The 26270-nt window shown below is 37.7% G+C and overlaps 3 protein-coding genes across 4 annotated transcripts; all 3 read left to right on the top strand.

The window, feature by feature from the left end:
• Positions 1 to 1750: 1750 nt before the first annotated feature.
• Positions 1751 to 7772, top strand: angptl4 (angiopoietin-like 4). Its single transcript, XM_027032074.2, has 7 exons — positions 1751 to 2359; positions 3523 to 3633; positions 3738 to 3828; positions 5484 to 5597; positions 5890 to 5985; positions 6253 to 6528; positions 6639 to 7772. The coding sequence occupies exons 1-7, from the start codon at positions 1862 to 1864 to the stop codon at positions 6821 to 6823; spliced, it is 1371 nt and encodes a 456-aa protein (XP_026887875.2). The 5' UTR covers positions 1751 to 1861; the 3' UTR covers positions 6824 to 7772.
• A 7775-nt stretch (positions 7773 to 15547) lies between these two features.
• si:rp71-39b20.4 (potassium voltage-gated channel subfamily V member 2) lies at positions 15548 to 17917 on the top strand. The gene is made up of 2 exons (XM_027030332.2): positions 15548 to 16870; positions 17630 to 17917. The coding sequence occupies exons 1-2, from the start codon at positions 15548 to 15550 to the stop codon at positions 17915 to 17917; spliced, it is 1611 nt and encodes a 536-aa protein (XP_026886133.2).
• A 1409-nt stretch (positions 17918 to 19326) lies between these two features.
• insl3 (insulin-like 3 (Leydig cell)) lies at positions 19327 to 25973 on the top strand. 2 transcript variants are annotated; one of them, XM_035527801.1, is made up of 3 exons: positions 19327 to 19435; positions 24773 to 24903; positions 25099 to 25973. In XM_035527801.1, the coding sequence occupies exons 2-3, from the start codon at positions 24825 to 24827 to the stop codon at positions 25368 to 25370; spliced, it is 351 nt and encodes a 116-aa protein (XP_035383694.1). In that variant the 5' UTR covers positions 19327 to 19435; positions 24773 to 24824; the 3' UTR covers positions 25371 to 25973. The 2 variants fall into 2 exon arrangements, with proteins under 2 accessions (XP_035383694.1, XP_035383693.1); XM_035527800.1 differs by having other exon boundaries at positions 25096 to 25973.
• The last annotated feature ends 297 nt before the right edge of the window (positions 25974 to 26270 follow it).

The raw sequence follows: 26270 nt of genomic DNA, 5'->3' as shown, positions 1-26270 counted from the left end.
TGTTTTGCAGTGTTCAATTTTCAACTCATCAGACCAGAGAATCTTTTTCCATGTTGCCCGAGTCCTTCACATACCATTTAGCAAAGTATATTTGGACTGTCATATGCATTTTTAAAAGATAACATAAGCAGTAAAGGAAGTCAACCTTTTTAAAGAGAGAATATTTCACAGTACAATAAACAAATGCATTACATGTAATAAGTTAGAAGGACTACTATCTGTAAGGACCAATATGTTTCCATACAATGCATTTGATGTGGGTGTATTTTTGTATTACCAATCCTTGAATTAGATTTTTCAGTAGACCCACCAAATATAGTTACTGTACACCCGCACAGTTACTGTACACAGTAACTTCCCTTTCTCTTTATGAGCTAACTTTTTTAGGGAAATCTTTAAAATTAAGGCAAGATCACACATTTAAACGACTTAAAATCATAAACTATTTATTAGACTATAGAGTTAATGAAGTAAAATAACATTAAGGATGAATCAGTTTGTGAGACATTTCTGAAAGGCTGTAAAAAAAAAACAGAACCTAATTATTAATTTTTCCTCCATCCTTAAAGATTTACACAAGAGAAACTACTTGTACTAAAGACTCGTCTTTTTCAAACATGTAGATATTGTCTGTTCAGAATGTAGGTAAAAGGTCATTCTACTTGGCGCTTTGCCAGCTTTAGAATTAGAAATGCAGCTGGTACCAGAACGTGCCTGTAAACGTGCTCTGACGTCACTACTGATGCTGGACACGTGTAGAACATTCTGTCCATTTATATGCTTATGGTTATTTCCAAATTCCTCAGCTGTAACCTTTTAGGAAAATGGTACTTTAAGGCCTATGAATTTGGTTAAACACTTTGTGGTATATCTAGTTTTAAATGAAGTGTTAGGTTGCCAAAATAATATGATGACAGAACAGTTGGCATATATGAACACTAAAGAGTCCATTGGTTTCTTCATGCTTTCATAGCTACATTTATTTACAAGTAATGTATCAGTATTGGTAACGTAGCAACTTATTTCTTATATTTTTATTAGGTGTGCCTTGAGGCTATTAAGACTGGAACAGCTAAAATTGTAGGCCTATAAAGAATGAGTATTCCATTATATCGAATTAATTTTTACACATTTGTGAAAACGTATATAGTAACGTTAAAAAAAGGCTAAATTAAATGAATAAAATAACAAATAAAGACTACAGATACTGCAGGGATATTTCTAAACAGTCTAAATCATTTAATACTCATAGTGTCCACTGGACACTGGCGTTCTCTGTACGTGAACTTTCCCCTAATTCTCACACTGCTCCTTAATGGATACGTAACAGCAAACCGGCACGTTCATTCGGCACGTTCGCCTCGTCTGTCGTTTCCTCCGTAACGACTTCACAAAATACACCCCTTACTAAGCTAAATAATGTACAAAATAGATAAATATGTATTAAATCGATTAATATTATATGTGAGTAGTCAGTATTACAATGTTTAAAAATCATCAGTCAGTGAAACACATTTACTCTTCGTCTTCACTTCGTCTTCGCTACGCTTCATCTGTCCGAAAAATCCCCTTTTCTATAATGGCTTCACAAAATGAAAGAAAAATGATTTGGATGCAGAAAATGTTACATGTAAAATCCACCATATTTTATGAAGATAAACAGGTCCACTCTTCTGTTTGACAGAAGGGGTTAACTGAGGGAGGACGTGGAAAGCGGAGTCGCACTTACAGCCAATCAGAGTCTCTCAACGGAACTCGGTATGCATATAAATACAAGTAATGCAGTATAAACTTAAGCCGGTGTTATTCACTGAAAGATAGCATTACTGTACAAGTACAGACAGCAAATAGACATCTGAAGATGAAGCTGGCAGATTTACTGTGCGTCACAGTCCTGGTTAGCTCCGGAGCAAGCTTTCCATACGAGAGGAAGTCGGCGACTGGAAAAGAGAAGAAAGTTCAATATGCTGCATGGGACGACGTGAATGTGCTCGCCCACGGGCTCTTGCAGCTGGGACAGGGTCTAAAAGAGCATGTGGACAAAAGCAAAAGCCACGTGCGAGACATCTCCATCAAGCTGAAGGTGTTTGACAGTACCGTCGCTGAGCTGGGCCAGTTAACGCAACGGCTCCAGGAAGACAGCGAAGTATTGAAAATGAAGGCGCAAAGTCTAGAACAGCGTGAAGGACAGATCCTAAACATATCTTCCGAACTGCGAGAGAAGGTTGAAGAGCTGCTGAGAGACAGACAGACAATCCAAGAGAAGATGAGCAAACTGGAAGACAAGGTTGATGGCATGATGCAGAGCAAGGGTACGGGACCACCTACTGGCAACTATAGTGATCCTCGGATCATTCAGGTATATCGTGAACTTCTTTTTAGCAATGTGTGAGAGCTTTTCTTTTCATAATTATATGCAACGAAGCTGTATCGGCTTTTAGTCATCCTGCACTTTAAACACAAAATTAAGTTTGTCACTTTAAGATGCAATTTGTCATATTCAACAAATGCAAGCTTTGTATTATGTTTACAGTATTTATCATCACTTTTCTTTAGGCACACGCATTTATAACTAAACTGTGGTGCTTAAAAAACACGTCACAGGCAAGTACTTGCATGCAGCGGAACAGGCATTGGATTGGAAGCGTGCTGTACGTGCAAGAGTAGAGCTTTGCTAGACAAAGGGACACCATGTTTGAGGACAGTTGCAATACCTTTCCTGAAATTAGTATATAACATTTTTAGTACGTAACAATTAAAATAAATCGTGTTATTACTTTTAACACGTGAGACTACATAAATATATTTTACGTATGAAAGCTCTGAAAAAACACCTCAGCATACTATGGTTCATTACACTCATTTAATGTTTACATGAGTTGCAAGGCAATATAGAGGTGAAAATCTTATCTGTTATCTCTAACAGTTATCCTGATCTGAGTGCTTAAACTGATCTGACCTGAACATTTTCATATGAAACATAGACAGCCTACTATTGTGTGAAGTTACATGACTTCACAGTTACATAACAGAAGCCTGCCAAATGCCTTTTCTCAAGTAGATTTTTTCCTATGGCAGTAGCAAAGTAATGTTCACCTGCAGCTGGACAAGACTTATCCTGTAGGCTCAGTGAATTGCTGAAAAATGTAGTATTAACAAAAGTGGAGGAGCCTGACCCAGGGACATTTATCGAATCAGTTAATCAGTCTTTGTGTCTTTTCTGCCAGAATTAGAAAACTGCAAAAAGTAACGAATAAAAAAAACAAGAATGAAGTCATAACTTATCAACTCTGAAATTTATCCTGAGAACTTGTGGAGCACTAAGTGTTCACCTATTTATGTAGTCAGAATCAGAATATTATTGGAGTTTTAATGATTTAATGATTAAACTGCATCTTGTGATCTACCTAAACCAGACTGAGGGGAAAAATTCTAAAAGCTTCAGACTTGCATTGATCAGTATTCTTTGAGTAAGTTACAGCTTTATAATTTCACACCTTAACTTCAAGCTTCCTTTTTTAGTGGATGCTTGAAGCACAAAATCATCGAATTGATGAACTTGTGGAACAGATCAAGCAGCAGCAAGAAAAGCTGGATAAACAAAACATTCACCTACGAACCCTTCAGAGCCAGGTGTGTATTGGGCCACAAATAAGGCTACTAATGTTGGCTTCTTATGTTGATGTGACAGTGTTTTTGTTTTATTTATTCTCTATATATTTGTTCACTACTCACAGATTCAAATAAGAAATGACCTGCCTTCTCTCAAACACAAGAAGGATGAAAGTCATCAAAACACAAGTGCTGAACAGCGTGACTCACCTATTAGTAAGTCCATCACTGTAACTATGACCTGTAAAGTTTATTCCAAGTAGAGGTTTATAAATAATAGCATTGCTTTAAAATGACAAATTAAAGGTGACTAGAATATAGATGAGATTGATCTACTTGCTGTAATTTACACAATTTAGCAGCAACACATTGCATTGAGTCATGCACTAGGTGGCACCTGTTATCACTGTGATTATTCAATATGCAATATGTTTGGGTCATGTGCTAGGAAATGCTACGGTTGGGGTTAGCATTTCTAGAGTTCACAATTTCACTGCACATTGTGTCAAGTACGGTAAATATGAACTCGGCTTGGAAACATGAAATGAAAGTTATACATCAGTGAAATACAAATTTTGTATGACATCAGAAGGATTCAAGCATTGCTTCTAAAAGACACTGTCCTTGGAAGGGTTCCAAATGGGTGAAAAGTGAACCCGTCATAAGGACTGTTAGTGCAACGTCACAGAACGGCTTTACCAGAGGGGGATTTATTGTAATTCTTCCTTGCAGGGGGTTTTTCTGCTAGTGTTCTGTATCTTATATTAGGTTTCCTGGCTGTAAGCCAGAGTGAACCCTTTAACAAGGGCCAGATCCTTTGGACTGTGAACTTTGTACACACTTTCCTTGCCCTTTGGGAGACACGCAGCTTTTATGCTGTTACAAAGAAAATCACAGTCATTTCCTCCAAGAATGGGTAACCTTTCCCCTAGATCTGTCAGTCAGACAATCCCCCTCCCCATTCACACAACAGTTCCCTTTTCTTTTGTAATGAACCCAAAGGATGGTAAAGTTTAGGATATCCACAGAGTCCTTAGTACTTCCCATCTCTCTGTTGAATGTATGCTGTAAGTGAATTATATAATATGGAGGATATTCTAAAGTACAAACCGATTCCAAACAATCTAAAAATATACTTCAGATATCTGCCAGGTGTTTCTAATAGCCATGGGTCTGCTGGCTTACTTTCTGTATGCACAGAGTGTGGTTGCCAGACACGTTTTGTCCACCACCTGCCCTCAAGGGCACTCGCATCTCGAATATCAGGAGCATGCTCTGATCATATGGTGTCCACACGCTGTGAAGTCAGAGCTGAGCCACTGTGCATGTGAAGGAGGCATGACAGAGGGTGGGGTTGGGGGTTGGGGTGCAGGGAGGAATGTACCTCTAAAGCTGAGGAGGGAGGTCTGCTTGGGAACTAGGGGAAAGGTCATGTTTATATTCTTTGTTGATCGAAATGGAGACATTTACAATGCTGAAAGAGAAGAACAGTATAGACACTGCTATATAAACCACTCTGTACATAGACCTTAAACCTGGCGCATGCATAAATTAACAATTAATGTAAGCACAAATTTAGACACAAGTGTTTGGATAAATGACATTTATGTCAGGGATGCATATAAGAAAAGCACGGACCTTTGCCCTAAACTTTGACAAAATCCATAGCTCTTAGATACTTTAAGTTCAAGGTACTTGAGAGAAGAAGTTGCTTAATCAAAACGGATTAATAAACATGATGACTTGACTTTTTCTAAGAAGGTGCATACTACAGTTGGAGTTCTTGCTTGTAGACAGGCCAGCCTCAATTTTTAAAGGAAAACTGTCCTGAATTGTTCAGCTTAAGGTGTTTTTAATTTTATATTGTGCAGCAATGGCCTCTAACTGTCACGACTTGTTCCTGAGAGGGGAAACTACTAGTGGACTGTACACTATTCAACCATCTGACTCGCAGCCCTTTGAGGTCTTCTGTGAAATGACATCTGGTATGTATGGAAGTACTCTGGAATATGATCAACAATCATATCAATTTAGAATGAACTATTTTACATAATCAATGCTTTCTAAAAGGAATTTGTCAATGCATGTCTTGCCTAACATGATCATTAGAAGATTAGACAACTTATGTAGTCACTATAATACAACAACATTGTAGCACTTCAAAAGTGTAAAGGTCCATAACAAAACTGGAAAACTCCTTATCTTTATTGCATGGATTGACGAGATGTAACCAAGAAAAACATTTACGTTTTATTCTGTGTCTTCTTGTAAACACAGAGAGTGGGTGGACAGTCGTCCAGAGACGCCAGGATGGATCTGTAGATTTTGATCAGCTGTGGGAGGCATATCAGACTGGCTTTGGAAGCCTCAGTGGTAAGTGTGTAGTGTCAATTCTGTTACTTTGAGATCACGAGATGTTGAATAAACTTTGTATGTGAGCCAGTTTCATTTCATCTTTGCTATGTGGTATCACTGAGATGATATCAGGAAAATGTACCCTTTATTCTCACCAAGTGACTTAATCTGTTTTTTTTTTACCTGATATTCAGTTGGTAGATTACAAAGAATAGGCATTTGATGGTGACTGTAAAGTAGACATTAAGTTACTCTTACTCAATCTTCTATAACTTTCTTGTGCAGGTGAGTTTTGGCTGGGTCTGGATAAAATCCATCATGTGACCAAAGACAAAGACTATGTCCTCCAAATCCAATTGGCTGACTGGAGAGATGCGCATCAGACCATCAAGTACCTTTTCCGTTTGAATGGGGAGGCAAACAACTATTCTCTGCACATCCTGAGCCCTGCTGGGTATCTAGAGAGTGCCCTGGCAAGTGAATCCTCCGGACTGCCCTTCTCCACTCGTGACAAAGACAACGACCGGAAGAATGGCTTCAACTGTGCCAATCATCTCTCTGGTTAGCCTTTTAATGTCATGAATTCTATTATGCTCATGAAAAGAGTCCAAAGAAAGAGTTGCTTGCTTGAGTGTGCATCAGCCTACAACATCTCCATTTTTTCTTATCAGGTGGATGGTGGTTCACCAACTGTGGCCATTCCAACCTGAACGGCAGGTATTTTGTCACCTCTACTCCTAAGCAGAAGCACCAACGGAAGCAAGGAGTGTTCTGGAAAACCTGGCATGGCCGGTACTATCCACTAAAGACCACAGTCATGATGATCGCACCCGCTGAGATTGAGAACAAGTCATAAAGGGATTTTCTTTCCCTCTGATTCAACTATGCAACAGACGTTAACCAGTGATACTGGTATTGTATATTATTACACTATGTGCCTTGCCAAAATAATTTCCTGGTGCTTGAAAGGCCTAACTCTCTTCAATGATTGCCTTCCAGTTTTCTAATATCTTTGTTGGAACATAGAGATGTTGTATCAGGTTTGATGTATGAATGGTGCTATATGGTGGGCAGCTTCAATGCCAGAGGAAAATCAAACTGAAAATGGCTTACACCCAGTTGTAGAGGAAGGTTCTCTGAAATCCATCAGGTTTCAACATGTTTTATGGGTGCAGTCAAGTGTCTGGCTCAAGTGCATGTATGGGCATATCCAGCAGAGAGATCTCAGAGGCACACGATTTCTGAAAAGTTAGGAGAGATCTAGCCAAGTAGAAAGTTCCATGGTTACGTTAAATGAGATTGTTTACAAAAGCCTCACTTGTGAAGTTATGGACCAAACAGTAGTTTACCCAGACATAGCCAGTTCAGTTCACTGTATAAAGAATTTGCATTATTTAATGTCATTATTCACACAGAACATTCACAGTATTAAAATTACAGATGTTATATTTGTTAACTGTGTTGCAGTCGTGCTATAAAAGTATATGGGGTCTTCACTCGAATGCATGTTATCACTTGAAGTTTAAAGCATCAGAGAGTAGTTACTTGACTTTTTATTTTGAATCAAAGTTATATGAGGAATTCCTGTGGAGCGTGACTTTCTCAGTCATATTGACTGGCCTTAACACATTACAGCTGTTTCTACTTCTTTCTTAATTATTAAAATATTTGTTTGTGTCTTTTGTTTATATGTTAAGCGCTATAATTTTTTTTTTTTTCTGCAGCTGTACTTTTGGCCTCTAATGGTCATGCCCTATTTTTAATGTTACAGAAATCATTGTACATTTCATTTTCTCTTGTTCATAATTTATGGTAAAATAAATCATGTTCTCATTTTTGTCTTTAAAAAAGTCATTTGCATATCTATTGTGAACTTTTGCATCAATACACTAGGAAAGAATTTGCATACTAAGATGAGATCTGATCCTGAAGTATGGAAGATGTCAGGATATACACCCCCCAGGAGAAAATTCTCTCTCTAATTTAGATGAGACTATTTTTTTACAGACAATAAACTTGAAACTAAATTTGCATTTGCAGGCCACACCTTTTAATTAATTCAGTTGATGCTCTGACAAGTGACTATGAGGAGAAAAGGTCCCTGGGAATAGGCTGGAATGGTCTGGTACATACAGCTTTTGGTTTTGAAAGCCCTTTTCTGCAGAACTGTGAGGGTGAATACGTCAAACAGAAGAAAGGAGGAGATGGTTATTTGGCATGACATTCTATTTGACATAATTGCAAATAGCATTTCCATTGTGGATTTTTACATTGGTACACTATGAATTAATTTGCATAGCAAGATCAGGCCTGATAAGGCCTTCCGTACCCCTCTGAAATTTGCCCTTTGTATTCCATTTAACGCAATGCATCATTCTGCCATGTCGCCAGTTTTGAGGTATGAAATTATCTTGGCCCAGGCTAAAACCAGATTTGTCTTAGAGTACAGAATCTCTTCTCTTTGGCTAAGTTCTTATTTTTATGGCACAGTGCCATTAAAAGCCTAAAGCTATATTTGGAATTTTAGCTTCTTATTCATTTTGCCATTGCTAAATATACCATGTTGCCAGTTAGTTTTGTTGTATGAAAGCAGGCTTTACTTACAGTTTGAGACCTCTTCTGTGTGAGCAACTTTTTGTCAAACCCAACAAGAATAAGGCCTTGAGTATGGCTTTTCAGCTTAGTTTTGATCTCCCACAACAACAACAGCATTAATAATAATAATAATAATAATAATAGGTTAGATTTATATAGCACCTTTCACAAAGCCCAAAAATAAGAAAACTAAGCACAAAAACAAACAAACAAACAAAAAAAATACAAAATTGAAGTGATATGCGCAGATTTCCTAGTGAGGACTAAGACTCTAGCTGCAGCATTTTGTATATGCTGGAGGGGACAGGGAGATTTACAGGGAAAACTATAAAAAAGTGAATTATTATAATTTAACCTGGAGGTAATGAATGCATGAACCAGGATCTCAGAGTCTTTAAGAGACAGAACCAAGCAAAGGTGGGCTAAATTACGGAGATGGAAATATGCAGATGTAGTCAGCGATATAATTTGCTGTTCGAATGACAGACATATGTAGAAAAGAATGCCAAGTGTACGTGCAGTGGTGGAGGGACTAACATTAATGGTCCTGTTGAAGCTGCTGCTGCTGCAGCTGGTCTCTGCTGCGCTTCCTGTCCAGTTGTGGCTGGGGCTATCACTGGTAGCTGTGACTACTTCGCTTTTCCCCTTGCGTATTGAGACGTCCCTTGATAGTGGCTCCAACCCCCCCCCCCCCCTCCCTTGTGTTGGGTGAGTGCCAGGCTCTGCCTTGTTGCTGTGTGTGTATAAGTATATGTATATGGAGATGGACGTGTTGGGAGCCATGCCCTTGGGCGGTAGGGGGGTGCTGTCACAGTATGCTCCCCTTCCCACTGATCATGTGGTACAACCAACAATGTGCAGTGGGAGTTCACTATTGACTCTTCATTGTCTTGCTTGTAACCACACCCCTTGTTAGCACACACCTTCACCCAGTTCATTATGTCATTTATTTATTTAAATACACATGGGTGTATTTAAACCCCCGTGTTATTCATTTTCAGTCATTATTCACATTAGATGTTCATATACATGTTTGTGTTGGTGCTAGTGGGCATTGTTCACTGGACCATTTTGAGTGCTGTTAACGTTTATTGTTTCTGTGTCTTGTGTTAAGAAATGTCTGTCAAGAAATCTGTGCATCCTGCTCCTTGCCCTACGGCACAGAACCTATAACCACAAATTCAATCTTATGGGAATTAAGCTCTAAAACATTTGCACATAGCCAGGAATTTAGTTCCTGTATGCAGGAGGTCTGAGTAAGAGGTGGGAATGCATCTGAAGGTTTAATATTCACATAAATTTGAGTTGTCAGCATAACAAAGAAATATGAGATTGTGACAATGAATTAAATCACCATGGGGCAGAATGTAAATGATAAAAAAGCAAAGGGGCAAGAACACATCCTTGGGGAATACCCTGAATAACAAGAGCAGTGTCCAGATTTATGCCTCCCTATACAAACAAATCGGTGCCTCAGTTAGTTATGATTTAAACTAAGACGGAACAGTACTTGTACTTGTAAAACTGTTATTTGAGAATTGTGTAATTGGAATATTATGGTTGAAGGCTGCAGTGAGGTCAAGTAATAGCAAAATGGTAGCAGAACTGGAATCACACTACAGAAGATCATTAAGGACATAGAAAATAGCCATTTCAGTGCTATGATTGGGCAGAAGCCTGATTTAAAGGTTTCTAAAAGTTAGTTGGAGTTTAGAAAGTCAAGCAACTGGGAAGCCATGACTTTCTCTAGGTTTTTGGAGATGAATGGCAAATTGTCTGACGTTATCTGTCAAGACATGATTTCTTAATAATGGGGTAACCACAGCTAATTTCAGAGCAGGTAGAACATAACTGGTTGTAAATAACACATTGATGATGTGACAGGAAGAGACAGCGCTTTAGAAGAGAGGTGGGAGGTGTGATCATGCTGTGATGTCATTTTGGAACTGGATATTATTTTGATGATAAAGTTAACATTGACAGAAGAGAAATCAGAAAAGGTATAAGCAAGATGGAGGGCAATCAGAAAAAAAGTGATTTTAGGAAGATCATGGTAAAAGGCTCTGAACTTAAAAAATTTGAGAAAGGCATTACATTTTTCTGAGGAGCCAGCCACAGCCTCAGACAGAGGTCGAACATGTTTATTAAGAGTAGAAAAAAGGTCCATGGAATTATGACCTGCACTAATTAATATATAAGAAAGTATGATGAATGGGCTACATTCAAAGCAACCTTGTATTTGGCTAAATTTTTGGAGTATGCAAGGGAATCCACATGCAATCCACTTTTCTTATATAAGCAAGTCTACCAGTTTTTTTGTTTTGTTTTGTTTTTTAAGGCACAGAGCTCAGTGATGAACCAAGGAGAAGATTAGGTGGCAGGGACAGATCTAGTTTTCATAGGCTCTGTTCTTGGGTGCCTGCTTTTTTCTTTATATATACTACCACTAGGTGGGTGTAAACACTGCGCAAGTTTCCACTGCTTTGCTGATGATACTCAGTTATATGTCTCAGCCAAATCAGAGGTTAATTATCAGTTTAATATTATTGAGGAATGTGTAAAGGACATCAGACATGTTGAGAAACTTTCTCTCGATTAATCCTGACAAAACAGAAGTGCTTCTATTAGGCCCACAATCAGCCAGGAGTATGCTCTCTCATTATCTAATAAACCTTGATGGTCTCCCAATCATACCTTTTTTAAAAGTTAAAGATCTTTTAAAGATCCAATAATGGATCCCAGTCTCTCGTTAGAAGCTCATTTAAAAGATATTTCTAGAACAGCCTTTCTCCACCTTAGGAACATTGCAAAGATTAGGAACATACTATCCTCACATAATGTAGAAAGGTTAGTCCATGCATTTATCACTTCCAGATTGGACTACTGTAATGCCTTAGTATCTGGCTGTATCACTAAGTGCCTAAACAAGCTCCAGCTAGTTCAAAATGCAACAGCCAGAATTCTTTCTAGAACAAGAAAATTTGATCACATTACTCCTATCTAAGATACATTACATTGACTGCCTGTAAAACATTGTATTGGTTATAAAATATTTATAATGACCTACAATGCACTGAACAGTCTTGCTCCACAGTACCTTAACAAATTCCTACTGCATTATGATCCACTCTGTCTGTTACATCATAAGGTGCAGCTCTTTATTAGTCCCTAGAATAAGGAAATCTAGTCCAGGAGGAAGAGCATATTCCTATAAAGCTCCCACACTATGGAAAAACATTTGTGTAAATGTTCGAGACTCAGACACAGTCTTAATATTTAAGGCTAGGCTGAAAACCTTTTTGTATAGGCAGGGATTTTATTAAATACTTCCCATCTTAGGCAAAGGTAAACTGAGATGTTATGATTAAGGTACTTGACTTGTAATTAGAAGGTTGCTGGTTCAAGCCACACCACTGTCAAGTTGCTGCTGTTGGGCCCCTGTGCAAGGCCCTTAATGCTCAACTGCTCAAGTGTCATAATTGTAAGTTGCTTTCAATAAAAAAGCATCAGCTAACTGCCAATAAATGTAAATGTAAATTGTTGCATTGGTGGTTTCTGTTGTCAGCCAGAGGAGGATGGGCCACTGTTGCCTTTGGCTCACATCACTGGGGGCTTAGACTCGGACATGTGTAATGATGCTTTGTGATGATGACTGTTGTAAAAAGTGCTATATATATAAATTTGGCTTTGACTTTGACCTTGGATTTTGGGCCAACAGTTCCTGTCCATAGTTCGAGATAATGACAGCAATCCACACCACACCAGTTCGTGTGCAGAAGAAATGGCATGCATGCACAAAGGTAGTTCTCAGACAGTAGATGGAGATATTCAGATTGGGGCTGTATAATGCTATTATACAGCCTTCCTTCACATAGAAATGGGAATCAAATCTGTGGCTTTTTTAACCAGTTTCTTTTGATGTAGGCAGCCCACAAAAAAGCAAAACAAAACAAAACAAAATACTGACTGAGTTAGTTGTCTTACTTCAGTTTGTGCGATGATAGACACTCAAGATACCCAAATTTATGTGCAAAAGCACTAAAAAGTGCATTTTTCATAATATGTCCCCTTTAAACCACTGATAAAACAACCCTGAAAAAATGTAATCAGCAATTAACCTTGCATCAAACATTTGGGCTATCATGGAAGGAAAAACATTTGGGGCTATGTCCAGTCCTTACATTGCATTTTCAGGCCAAATGGACTTTCATATCCTACAGTTTTTGAAGGTAGTATTGCAACCCCACCAAGTATGAAGTCCAAACTAAGGCTTTTGATTCTTCAAAAATCATGAATGCAAGGACTTACCAGATTGTGACTTGCCAAAAAAAGAAAATCCCTTAAACTTCTTAGAGCATATGCAGAAAAAGTCAATATGACAGAAAGCACAGAATTATGTTTTTGAGACAAAAGTATTACTATTAAGTTATTTCTAATAATAGACATGACTCCTGGTAAAATGTGTTTCATTTTCTTTTCACACCAGTTTATGTACTTGTAATGGAGTCAAATCATGGCATCTGCTAAACGAAGGGATATTTACTCTAGTGTTTGTGACAGGGACACTATGGGCTTTACAGAGACATTTCTGCCTGCAGTCTTCTAAACAGATGTTGCTAGAAGAAATCAATCAAGCTTAAATTTATTAGGAAATACTCAGTCCCTTCACTCCTTACAGTTAATAGACTCTCTTTTTTAACAGTATGACAATGCATTGTTTTGCTTTTGGAATTCACTGGGAGGCAACATTTCCTGTCCATGAGATATATTAGCAATTGATAGATATTTTGTGATATCCATGGCACGGCGGTGCTTATGACAGCTCCTCTAATGGGCTGGGTGGCACTGAGAAGTATGTACACTGGTGAAATGCTATTCCACTGGATTTTGGCTGTCAACAGTAATCTGACATGCTTTCATGCTCTCCAAAACATGTGTCATCATAACCGGCAGGAATGCAATCAGATCCTCACACCCATGCCACCCAAGTAACACATAGGTAAGAGAAAAACAAATCCCTTATCCTTGTTTCAGCACTTTATTTTAAATCTGTGTTCCAACCCAGTCTTCATGGTGCCCCAGTTCATCTATGTTTTGCTATAGTCCAGGACACAGTGTCCATGGAACAAGCAATCAAAAACACAAAACATCTAGACCAAGTAACTGCATCACTACTGTGTGTATGTTTTTGAGTCCCTGCTTAGTGTCAGAGAGACTTGGCCCAATAACTAAATGTCATTGCAGTACATAACACTTCCATTGTTACTCTGACCAAACAAGATTTTGTTGTATTGAAAATAAGCCATTCATTCTCCGAACTCTGTTCTGAATGCCTAAGATTGTTCAGAAACTGTTGAACTGCATCTAGGGCTGACAGCCTAATGAGGCAGTATTGCAGATTTGTGCACTTTTGTGCAATTATCATTGTTTCCTTTTGAAACAATATATAGCAGACAAACATTTAGCAGACATATAATGCAGTAGGATTTGAATATCTTAACATCATGAAATGTTGAAATGCAAGCAAATACAAGTGCCAGAAATAGCACAATTCATATTAATGAGACCTGCATATAAATGATTGTATGATTATATGATGATGCAACCCCAGTGGTCAGACTATCACCTGTGCAGAATTATACATTCACACAGTACATAGTAGTAATGCTCTTAAAGAATATTCTATAATTCAAGTGAAGAAGGAGGAAGAGGAGGAGGTCCAGATTATTAGTGTTCTAGATCAGCCCAAAAAAGATTGCCCTAGACCAATAGTACTGTAGATTAGTCAGGATTTATTTGGTGAACAATGTTGTCTTCTTTATCTTAGCCCTCGAGATATAAGATTTATATGGCTAAGAAGTAAGAAGTCTCCCTTGGAATTTTTGTCATAAATACATGCTCAAATATTCATATACTTGCCTCAAATGAAACTAATTCATCTTAATTTTAAATAAATAATCCTGTAAAATATCATGAATGTTTTATTTACAATTTTAAGTTCAAAGTGGGACTATAGTGTCAGCCACAAATTTCCTTCTTATACTATATAATTCCAATAATGGATCACCAAGGTCAGAAGGTGATAACATGCTCTGAGCAGAGGCCTCTGAGGCCTAATCCACTCCACTTCTAATCCCACCCCCCTTCTTCTCCTTCTGTCTCTCTCCCTATCTATTCCCCCTTATCTTCTCCTCCTGGCTCTCTCCCCATCCACCCCCTCTCTCCTCTCTCCTCCTCCTATCTCTCTTTCATTCTCTTTTTAAATCTGGCCTGATTCCTGGGTAGTTAGACTGACTGCCGGATGTTAGACTACCGCCCTCGTCCTCATGTCTTCACAACACAAACCCTAAACGTAAAGTTTTAACTGTATACCTAAACCCTAAACCCTAACTTTTGTTCAGAATCTGTAATTTTGTATCAAGTGTTTTATTAATCAGCATATCAGTTTCATTTTAAACTGTTCTTCAGTGAAGAAAAATATTTTTGCCAGTAGAAAAGTATAACCAGTAATAACCAGAAACTTTCAATAATACTATTTTAATGCTTATACAATTTGTTTGTAAATTAGACTGGGACATGAAGTGGTCCTTACATTTTATTTAAATGGTTAAAACTTTGTGCTAGCTGTGTAACTTCTCCTTCTCATCTCCTGAGGCCTCATCCCTTAAATCACACCAATCACCATGAGTGTATTTTTAACTCAGGATATAAAGGACGGCAAGAGGATTACTGGAGTCGGGTGAAATCCTCAGATCAAGCATTTGATCTTCCATCAAGCTCAGTGTAAAGCAGTCGCTTTTTTTATCTTCTAAAGGCTACAAGAGTATGGGCTACTGTGTTGGGTCCTTTAATTTAGGGTACACTTTAAAACCAGATTTCGATTGAACAAATACTGTATGTGGTATGCCATTTTCCTGTCTAATAAGTAACAATTTGTGCATGGACATTCACACTGTTTCCACTGTCTCATTGTAAAACTCCAATAATGGACCAACCAAGACAACACTTCAAAGAGCTGAAAAAGAGGCAATCAAGCCTTTTTGACAGCGTCAAACTCAACGACAGCTTCTCACGGACTGTAGATAAAGAAGAGAGTGCCTTTCCTTTTTCACAGGAAAGTTCTGTGAAACTTTGGACTTCAATGCATGATCTTCATGGTCCCACACCTAATGCAGAAGACTCAAAAGGTAACAGTAAGAAGAGAACCAACAGTAACAAAGAAACACCAACACTTCCACAGAGGCGTTCGAGCATGATAAATCTTAATGTAGGTGGTAAAGTCTTTAAACTTCCCAAGTACCTGGCTATCAGATATCCAAACTCCAGAATAGGCTCCTTAGCCTTGTCTATGGATCCTGTCAATCAGCTGACACTCTGTGACGACTACTGTGTTATCACTAATGAGTTCTTCTTTGATCGAGATCCTTCCTTCTTCCACTACATCTTCCAATTTTATTGCAGCAATGTGCTGTGGGTCATGGAGAGCCTGTGTCCTGTTGGTTTTGAGGAGGAGATAGAGTTTTGGGGCCTCCACTTGAAAGACACACTTTGCTGTTGTCGCATTCTCTATGAGGAAAAGCTAGACGAAATAAGAGACCAGCTGAAGGTAAGCAAAGAGCTGATGGAGCAAATTGAACCTATTCACAATGAGGAGGGCTTTAACAGCATGTTTATGGGGGGGTTTCGAAAGACTTTGTGGGACTTAATGGAAAACCCTTACTCATCAGTGGCCGCTAAGGTGTTCGCTGTGTTCTCCAGCCTATTTGTCCTTATCTCTATCGTGGCCATGACCCTCAACACCGTGAATGAACTGAAGAATTACCAAATCTGTGGAAGGACATACATGGAATGCATTGAGATCCTTTCAATTCTCTTCTTTACCTTTGAGTACTTCCTTCGTCTGCTGACAACTTGTGATGTGAAGCATTTCTTGAAGAGTGCCCTGAACTTTGTAGACTTAGTAGCTGTCATGCCTTATTTCATACAGCTGGTATTTGAGGCTTTTGCTGACCAGGAAGATCTCAGTGTTCAAGATGAATTGAAGACAATGGAAAGAGTAAGCAAGGTCAGTAAAGTGCTAAAAATAGTCAAACTGATGCGAATTTTTCGCATTCTCAAATTAGCAAGGCACTCAACAGGGATGCGTGCGTTTGGTTTTACCCTTCGCCAGTGCTTCGAGCAGGTCTGTTGTCTATTTCTGTTTATCATCATGGGTGTCTTCACATTTTCGGCTCTGATGTATTCTGTGGAGCAAGATGTTCCGGGGTCCCCGTTCAGCAGCATACCTGATACATGGTGGTGGGCTGCAGTAAGTATCTCTCGCCTACACACAAACCCACATATACCCACACATATCTACACACAGCCACACACTCATGTGAGTTACCATGTAAATTCCACACTGACTGACATACTGTACAATGGCAGGATGAACAGGATTCTATTGTCATGGCATAGCTGTGAGTGACATGACTCCAATCTGTAGGACACACCTCTGCACTGCTAAGCATTGCTTTTGTGAGATCCTCCACTGGAGTATTATTATTATTGCTAGCCACTATTTTTCACATATGTAGCGGGCTGGATAACAGTATCATCTTTGCTATAAAATCAATGTTACTTCAGTATGAAACTATAATCTCTGAGATGTATTTTCAACTGTTCTGGACTGGGTTTCCCAAAGGTACCATACACAAGGGTCATTGTTAAACAGTAGAGCAAGTATTACAACTTTGAGTTTACTGATAATATTGTGTGATATTATCCTCACCATTTAGCACATTAGGATTTATCCTTTAACAGCTGCCACTAATTACATAAAAAAAAACTTTTAATGCCTCAGGATAGAAGGCATCCATGCAGAATGCAAACCATTAGATTACTTTCTGAAAGTAATTAGTCTCTACAAAATTTGTAATAGCACCATAAAAACCTTTTAAAGAAAATATTAAATTCTTATTAAGTTGTCTGAAATTAGCTATTTGGAACACCTATTTTGGCTAATAGTAATTTAGGAGAAACTCGTCAAGTTGGCGTAAACAATAAAATTCTCTATTCTTTCCTCCAGGTAAGCATCTCCACAGTGGGCTATGGAGATGTGGTGCCTATGTCTTATTCAGGCCGAGTGGTGGCATTTGGCTGTATTTCATTTGGCATCATTCTAAATGGAATGCCAATCTCCATCCTCTTCAACAAGTTCTCTGACTACTATTCCAGGCTGAAAGCCCAAGAGTACACACAAACCAAAGTCCAGCACAGCCTGCAGCTCAAGAAACGTTTTAGAAGAAAGCTTGAAGCCTTTTTTAACTCCCCAGTGGAGGACACAACAGATGGCTTTAGTTACTGCCCTAACTAGAGTCAGCCCTGATTTGCTTGGCTGAGACGTTTATCAAAAGCAATTTGATTGGACCCAACTTGTGGATTGGCATAAATCCTTCAAATGTGTGTAATTAGAAAAGACAAAGTGACTCTGAAAAAGTGTTTCATCAGAAAAAAAAAAAAAGTGTTTTATCATAGATTCACTACTAAAAAATATTCTGAACTTATATCATTATAACTGAATATAGGGAACAGGCAACATATTTTGTATTTAAATATTAAATATGTATTTAAATATACAATGTTATATGCAGTGCATTTTAGTAATGTATTGCATTAACTACCCCATTTAATTTGTGGTTGTTCATGACGTTATAGACTGATTCAAACTTAGTTAACAACACAGGGAGAAATAAATGAAAAATCTACTGATAGCAATACATCTAAACAGTAGGTCCCTGGATTTCACTGATCCTGTACATGCCTTGAATTATACAAGGATCATTTTTAAGACACAAATAGCATGGCTTAAACACAGAAGTGGACTTACCTCATTTCCAACAGTAACTGCAATGGTAGAAGGAGATCAGATGTCGGGAGAGCATTCACTAAATGTTATTAAATGAAACAGCTAAATAATATCATGTTAAATGTTTAGTTTATTTAGTTTAGAAGACTTGTTTTAAATAAATCAACAATTGGATTTTGTTTTACAATATTGTAGACGCAATACTTAGACAAAGTATTTTTGATAATATAATGCAGACCATAAAACCAATATCTTAGGCCAGACTATGAGGCTTGGCTTCTTAGCAATGTATCTGATAGTGAACTGTTTTGTCTATATCTGTGAAGAATGGCATTGACACCTCTTTGGACCTCATGTCAAGAGTCAATAGCAATAGACTTCAAATGCAAATGCTACAACTAAAATTAATCTTAGACCTTTTTTTAGGCTCTTGCAATACTGCAGACAGCTTGCTAAGAAACAAATAAGCAAGGTTGTCAGAAAATTGTCCGTCAATTTTGGTGAAATAATTATTTAGTTTACTTAATATGGACATACATATGTAAATATGTAAGTACAGTGTGCTGAAGTACCGAAATCAGCAAAAATCTCAGTTGTTTCCAATTAGAGTTTTACCAAACTTTGATTTACAATGATCTCAACTGAACCAACCAAAAAATGTTTCCATGCCACAGACACATTGATACCTACTTAAGTAACAACAACATCATCAATAACAACTTCAAAAGGATCAAGTGATGGCCCAATCACTGAAGGCAAGGATGGACAAATTAGTACTTTATTTCAGTTTTACAATAATTCAGTAATATAAAATACATGTTTTACTGTTTAATTGTGCAAAAAAGACTTTGCATTCAAAGTAAAAATAATAGATGACATCACATAAACAGGAAATCCATGTTTGTACTTCCTTTTCCCATGGACATTTGACGCCAAGAAGTTCATGACCTGAGGGCTCCCAAAATTTACGAACTATTAAATATTGTGGCAACATTTCTTGAAGAATTTTTTACAATAATATCTGGGGTAAGTTTTAAGACTTTTAATTTTCATCATTAAAAGATGTTTAGATGTTATATGTAAAATGGCTAAATTAGTTGCCATATGTTCGCTAGTCTGTTGTACTGTCTCTGTGTTTTTGTCTCCGCTGCTTTCCCGGTTTGTAATCGCTTGTCTGAGTCCGCTCTCTTTCCTCGCCGGGTTTTCTCCCGTTGTTTCGCTTCTGTTTGTTTTCCCCTTTAATATGTATGCAAGTGTTATCTGGTTTGAGAGATGATGACTTGTGTTTTTGGTCTCAGTTGTTGTTGTTGTTGTTGTTGTTTATCTATCGTACGTAGTCCGGTTCAGTGTTCTACCTACATGTCCTAGTTTTATACATCTTCATTATTCTGTGTGTGTGTTTTTCTTAAAGTTTAATTCCCTTGTTGCCTATTTCTCGCCCTCACACTGTTATCCTGTTATTCTTCTGTTAGCCTGTCTTGTTCTTCGTTCTATTCTGTATTGTTAGTCTGTGTCGGTTATTAAACTTTTTATTCTATTCGATCCGTTTGGTTCGTTATGGCTTCCCGAGTTAATGGCGTCGTCACTTCACACCTGTGTTCGCTCTTCACCTCCCACGCTTTACAGAACACAGTTATTCCTCAGTCGTAATCCAGAGAACATAAGCAAGGTTCAAATTCAAAAAGCAGTCAACAAAGATCCAACAAACCAAAGAAACAGACAATGATGACCAACAGCTCAGAAACGTATCAAACAATGACAAGATTTTCCAACGACTGAACCAACGTGGTGTTTAAATACAGAGAATAATGAGAACTAAAATGAACAGGTGATAGCAATAACTTAATATAGCCACAAGTGGCAATTCTGGTTCCAAGCACAGTCTTGCAAGTTTGACATGAAGCAACATGGACACAGAAACCACCCACTATGGACACATGACATTCTGACTTTGTTCACTATTCATGAAGATGCTGTGTAAAAGGTGGCTGAGGTTAGGTGACAATGAAATAAAGTTTTCTAATGAGCTGGAAATTTGACTGAGGTGTTTGCCAAGTTAAGAATGTATAGACATATAGATTGGGATATCCCCTGCCCCCACTCATTAAAAGTTTTAAAATGTATACAACAGTACGTTGCATATAATGTGAAAAGCTGGTCTCAGATTTTGATGATGGTCTAAAATGTAACTGTTCAGTACTGCTCTATTGTTTGTTGCAACACAATGCAAGTAATGAATGCATTAGAACTAGTGTTAATGTAAGGAATTAACTTCCAGTAACTGTTACAACTGGTTAGTTGTAACAAGACTGAGTGAACGGCTATGTGCATGTGTCTGATTTAGTTTGAACTGAGCTTTTTACATTTTTACATCACATTTGTGAATATTTTGTGAAAACACTGTCTTTTTGCAACATTTTAAAGACAAGTCAAGGTGTTTACAATGCAAAAACTGGTATGTTGGCTCTAATGAGAAATGGTAGTGAATTTCTGAGTTTAGTTTTTGGTGATGGGGGCGGGTACTTGACTTGTAATCAGATGGTTGCTGGTTCAAGTCCCACCACTGCCAAGTTGCCACTGTTGGGCCCCTGAGCAAGACCCTTAACCCTCAATTACTCAAGTTGTACTGTCATACTTGTAAGGGCTTTTTTTTTTTTTTTTTTTTTTTATAAAAGTGTCAGCTAAATGTCATAGATGTAAATGTGATGGTATAAAAACATAACTGTGCTGCTGTAATAGCCTGCAGTGATTATATGATAATATAACTGCAAGTACAAAGGTATAGCCGTTTAGTGTGCTGTTCTATATAGTATGGCATTAAACTCCATTAACTGTTACACTGTAACGTATATATTCATAAAAAGCTATCTTGCTGGAGGGCTTCAGGAGGTTTTTCTGAGCAAGTATTTGAAGTCTCTTGTAGGTTGAGCCATGCAGTTTAAATGTATACTCCTTTTGTCAAAAAATATCTAACTAGTACATAATTGAACTTATCATTGAGCAACACTCTGAAGAGTTCACAAGAGTGACATAAATGTGACAGCTATTGAGTGGTCACCTTGCATACAGTTGGCTAGATGTATGAATATCAACCAGCTTCTCAGTTTGCCACAAAACAGCTTTGTTCTTTTCTATTACTGTTAAGATATTGCATTCCAGTAACTGTTTTTGTATAATATTGACACTTATCAAGCACACTTCAAATTAAAGTTGTGAAGTATTGTTTGAAATTTAGTTGTACGTGAATTGAGTGAAAGTATGTGTATATGTAAAGACTGAATATAGTTATATTTGTTATAGACTCTGTGACCACACACATTGGCAATATGATAAATAAGTAAGAAGCCAAATGTCAGTTTGATTGTTTTTATATATATATATATATATATATATATATATATATATATATATATATATATATATATATATATATATATACACATATATATATATACACATATACATATACATATATATATATAATGTATATGTATGTATGTATGTATGTGAGGGAGAGAGCCACAGAGGTGTGTGTGTGTGGAGGGGGGCAGTGTTTAGGTGAAATCTAGAGGTAGGTGTGTGTGTGTATGAGATACAGAGTGAGAAAGAGACAAACAGACAGACAGGGTTTGCTCAAAATCTTGACTAAGAACACTGCCATGAATAAGGAATGGTATCAAAACATCCTCCAAGAGCAACTTTTCCCAACGATCCAGGAGCAATTTGGTGATGAACAATGCTTTTTTCAGCATGACAGAGCACCATGTCACAAGGCAAATTGATAACAAGTGGCTTAGTGAACAAAACATTTAAATTTTGGGTCCATGGCCAGAAAACTCCCCAGATCTCAATCCCATTGAGAACCTGTGATCAATCTTCCAAAAGACGATGGGCAAACAAAAACACAGAAACTGTGATCAACTCCAAGCACTAATTAGGCAAGAATGGGTTGTCATCAATCAAGATTTTGCCCAGAAGCTGATATCCGGCATGCCAAGGAGAATTGCAGAAGTTCAACACTGTAAATATTAAGTCTTTGTTTAAACTGGATGTATTTGTCAATAAAAAGTTAAAATAACTTATGAAATGCTTATAATTGTACTTATCATATAAACATCTGACAAAAGGATCTAAAAAAAAAAACCTGAGGCAGTAAACATTATGAAAAGCAACATTTGTGTCAGTCTCATATCCATGGCAACAAGCTTCATCATGATTGGTCAATGCTAAATTATTTCTGAATGCTGACTGGCCAATGACAATCACATTTTTTTGACATATCAGTTAATCCTTGGAATTGGAAATGTAGCATTCCTCAGTAAAACACCATAACTGTTTCTGTAAAAATGTGCCAATTTCTGCAAACACGCCCAACATTTAAACTCCAAATGGAAGAAAGAGCTTGGTATAATGTAATATAATATTCTGGATACAAATCAGTAAAAACATCATCATCATGAGTTAATATATACAGTTTATACAGTACAATGTCATACACTGAACATACGCACAACACCAAATTGGATTTAGTAATAAAGGTGTGCACACAACGTACTTGCGGAAAAACTTGCAAGAGCACAAGGACGGATGACGCCTAGTGAGGTGTGCTGTGTACTTGCTATTATGCAATACAATCAGCACGGCTGATTTCACCACATGGAAAAAGGAATATTAGAAATTATAGAAATGGAATCTAAAAATAAATTTTTACAATACAAATGATTAAATGGGCTCAGATAACTGCATATTTACAATTGTGGTTCTTTTTTAATAGCATAATAAAGTCAAATATCTTAAATATCTAAGCTCATTATTTCTCTGAAGTTGCTAAAAGTGTTAGCCTTGTAAGTGTAGTGTCAGGAATTTTAAAGGGTATTCTTATTTTGTGTCATAATTGTATTTTGTAATTTATTATACCCCATACTATTTGGGGTCTACTAGTGTAGGTTTCCATGTTTCAATGTTCCAGAAACACATGGAAACACTTTTTCATACTCTACATCTCTATTCACCCTCTGTCTGAAATGCTCCTTCTGATGAGCCCAGTAAGCTCTGATTGGACAACTTGACCTCTCTGTTCTGACTGGTCAACTGCCAAGGATGTTCCAGCCCTACATGTTTTGCCCCATCTTGCAGTCTGCAGATAGACACTTAACTCTTGAGTAGCTGTAAACTCCAATGTGGGTATTTTTGCAATGGTGTCGGTTCTGCCATAACAGTTTGAGCCAGAACCTGATCCGCTAAAGGAGGTAGAACAAGCTGGTAGACCTGATCCAGTTTCAAAAATTAGAGTGGAGCAGGACATTTCACAGTAGTATGTTTTTACTTTGTAGCACGCTTATATTTCATATTTAATGTTATAATTGTTATTTATCTTGAACTTGATCACCTTGAACTTAAAAGGCTAAAGCACTAGATACTATCAGGTGATCCACACATTAGCATCCTTCACCAGTGGAACCAATGGAGTGAGGTGTGGTCACAGCAGAGGATGAAAGAACATCCCAGCTGGTAGTACCGAAGGATGAGGACTGTTCACTGATGGCTTGACATTCCTACTCAGTGGTGCTGTATTATGTTTTGCACAATGAGAGCTTGGGAGAGAAGGAATGGAAACACAGCTCCAGCCAATGAACAGTTTCAGTCTGAATTTCATTCATGCGCTCTCTTCCGGTAACCTACTAACAGAAAAGTTAGCTTTTAAACTATCAATGACACACAGATGTATTAATCACCTGCTGGTTCACCCATGCTCTCTTCAGCCCCCAGATTATACTCAGCCATGCCCCACTGCCAGTCATACTCCGATATTCATATACATTAAATACTTACATATTTTAAATATTAAAGTAGTTCCCCCCTTAAGATGCCTGAGTTAACTGGGAACCAAGACTACAATTAAAGATGAGAACACCAAGGTAATACATAAGTAATAACAAGTAACACAAGTAATACATCTTGCTGCTGAAACATATAATTATAGGTACATTTGTAAGTCACAGATGTCTGACTTTTTTCTATTTTCTATAATGCTCTTTAAACATGAATGCAGCATAGGTTAACTTCCCTTAACCTCATATAATACATCACCAGCTGACATGTACTTATCCAGCCTTGATAAACTTCACAGATCAGAACATTATTTTCTATTTTCAAGGTCCAGTAGAAAAAGTTACCCACATCTACCATCAGCCATTAATCACTCATGATGTGGATATATAAACAACGCACCTAACTCTGCAAACTTTGAGAAGCGTTTTACACTGGATATTGTAATCTTGTTACCTGTCTATTTTGGAAGAATATGATGAATATCAAATGGTTTGTGATTTTTGCTATTTTTCTAAATGTTGATGCTGACAGGAGTAAAGGGCAAGATGTCAGGCTGAAACTTTGTGGTCGTGAGTTTATCAGAATGGTGGTCATGTCGTGCGGCAGCTCCCGAATGGCACGCTATGCACCTGACTCGGACCGTTCCCATGGAAGCTCTCAATGTAGGTGGAATTTTGTTATGCCACTTTTTTATTAATTAAACCTGAATTATTAACCTGATTTGTTAACATCAAATGCAATTCATCCGAAACAGTGTCTTGGTAACCTTCACTCTTCCTTAACCTTCTCAGACATGGAAACCAAAGATATTTTCAATCTTTTTAATGTACTTTTTTTTTTTTTTTTTTTCCCAGCAGGGAATTGGAGGAATGGGTTTGGCAGAAGCCTGCTTACACAGTTTACAGACATCCAGCACAGTGAGGAGGACCAAGGGCCAGACAATGTTCCTCAGGAAAGCGTGACGAACCTGCCATCCTCTAGCCACATGGAACCTCCAGAAAAGAAGACAGAGCAGCTGACCACCAGACATGCTATGAGTGCGTCTGCCAGATCACAGCGCGATGCTGGACCAGCGGGTGTGTGCTGCAGGTTAGGGTGCACCATGAGTGAATTTGTGCAGTACTGTTAAGCCTTAACAAACTCCTTTTTCATTTCCGGCAGTGATGCTTGCCTGAGATTTCCTGTAGGAAAGCACTCAGGATGCTTTGTTTGTAGTGAATTATCATTAACTTTATTGCCTATAATTAATGCAAGTCCTATCCTGGCCATGCAATCTTAGCATTTATGAGAACTTTAGCATTATGACCAGTATGTTATCCACTAAGAATACAATTAAGGTAAATGTAATAGTTCATAACTGCATATGAATAGTATGCAACATCTATGTTACACTGTTTTTTGCGTGGAGAAAATATGCAGTGTTCATTGTGTAACATAAGTAATAATGGTCTACTGAAATTCTAACAGGGCAAACAGTGAAACTAAATACTATTAGATTTGGTAATTGAATCATTTGTTTCTGTTTCCATTCTCGTGACATTTTTCTCGATAACTGCAGTATCGAATAATAAGAGTACTGTAGATGGAGTACACTCCGGAAGGAGTCTGCAATGAAATGCTGCTAAATGGACTGCTCTAGAAATTGCTGAATGACTTACTTATGCAAGCTTTGTTAGACCCAGTGATTAGAATGCATATTGTGCTAAAATAAAAACCTTGAGAAGCAAAGTAATCTATTTTTTTTATTGGAGGGTTTTTTCACTGTGCATGACTTTTTTTCACTCTGAAAAAAAACAAAATAAGCTTTTCCAAACTGTTTATCCAACTGTGCTTGTCTTAATATTTATTTTGCCCTTCTTGTGACACGTCATGGTAGGATAATGAATCTCAATTTGAACTGTCCTTCTTGGTGTGGTAGTGTAATGTAGAGGGTGGGCACCATGCCATGAATATGCCCTCAAACGTTATCCAAGGCCTATAATCAGAATTAGCCCACAAATGAAATGACAGGATAAAACCTGGAAGATTA

The sequence above is a fragment of the Electrophorus electricus genome, chromosome 7, assembly GCF_013358815.1.
Source record: "Electrophorus electricus isolate fEleEle1 chromosome 7, fEleEle1.pri, whole genome shotgun sequence".
Lineage (NCBI taxonomy): Eukaryota > Metazoa > Chordata > Actinopteri > Gymnotiformes > Gymnotidae > Electrophorus > Electrophorus electricus.
Note: the sequence above shows the minus strand (reverse complement) of the source record. Positions and strands in the feature narration are given on the sequence as shown.

Bases quoted from the DNA above. Each gene is read 5' to 3' on its own strand.
- angptl4 (XM_027032074.2), top strand. From the start codon at position 1,862: ATGAAGCTGGCAGATTTACTGTGCGTCACAGTCCTGGTTAGCTCCGGA. The intron at 2,360-3,522 runs GTATATCGTGAA...TTCCTTTTTTAG, and splicing joins GTGATCCTCGGATCATTCAG to TGGATGCTTGAAGCACAAAA. The intron at 5,598-5,889 runs GTATGTATGGAA...TTGTAAACACAG, and splicing joins CTTCTGTGAAATGACATCTG to AGAGTGGGTGGACAGTCGTC.
- si:rp71-39b20.4 (XM_027030332.2), top strand. From the start codon at position 15,548: ATGGACCAACCAAGACAACACTTCAAAGAGCTGAAAAAGAGGCAATCA. The intron at 16,871-17,629 runs GTAAGTATCTCT...TCTTTCCTCCAG, and splicing joins ATACATGGTGGTGGGCTGCA to GTAAGCATCTCCACAGTGGG.
- insl3 (XM_035527800.1), top strand. From the start codon at position 24,825: ATGGTGGTCATGTCGTGCGGCAGCTCCCGAATGGCACGCTATGCACCT. The intron at 24,904-25,095 runs GTAGGTGGAATT...TTTTTTTCCCAG, and splicing joins TTCCCATGGAAGCTCTCAAT to CAGGGAATTGGAGGAATGGG.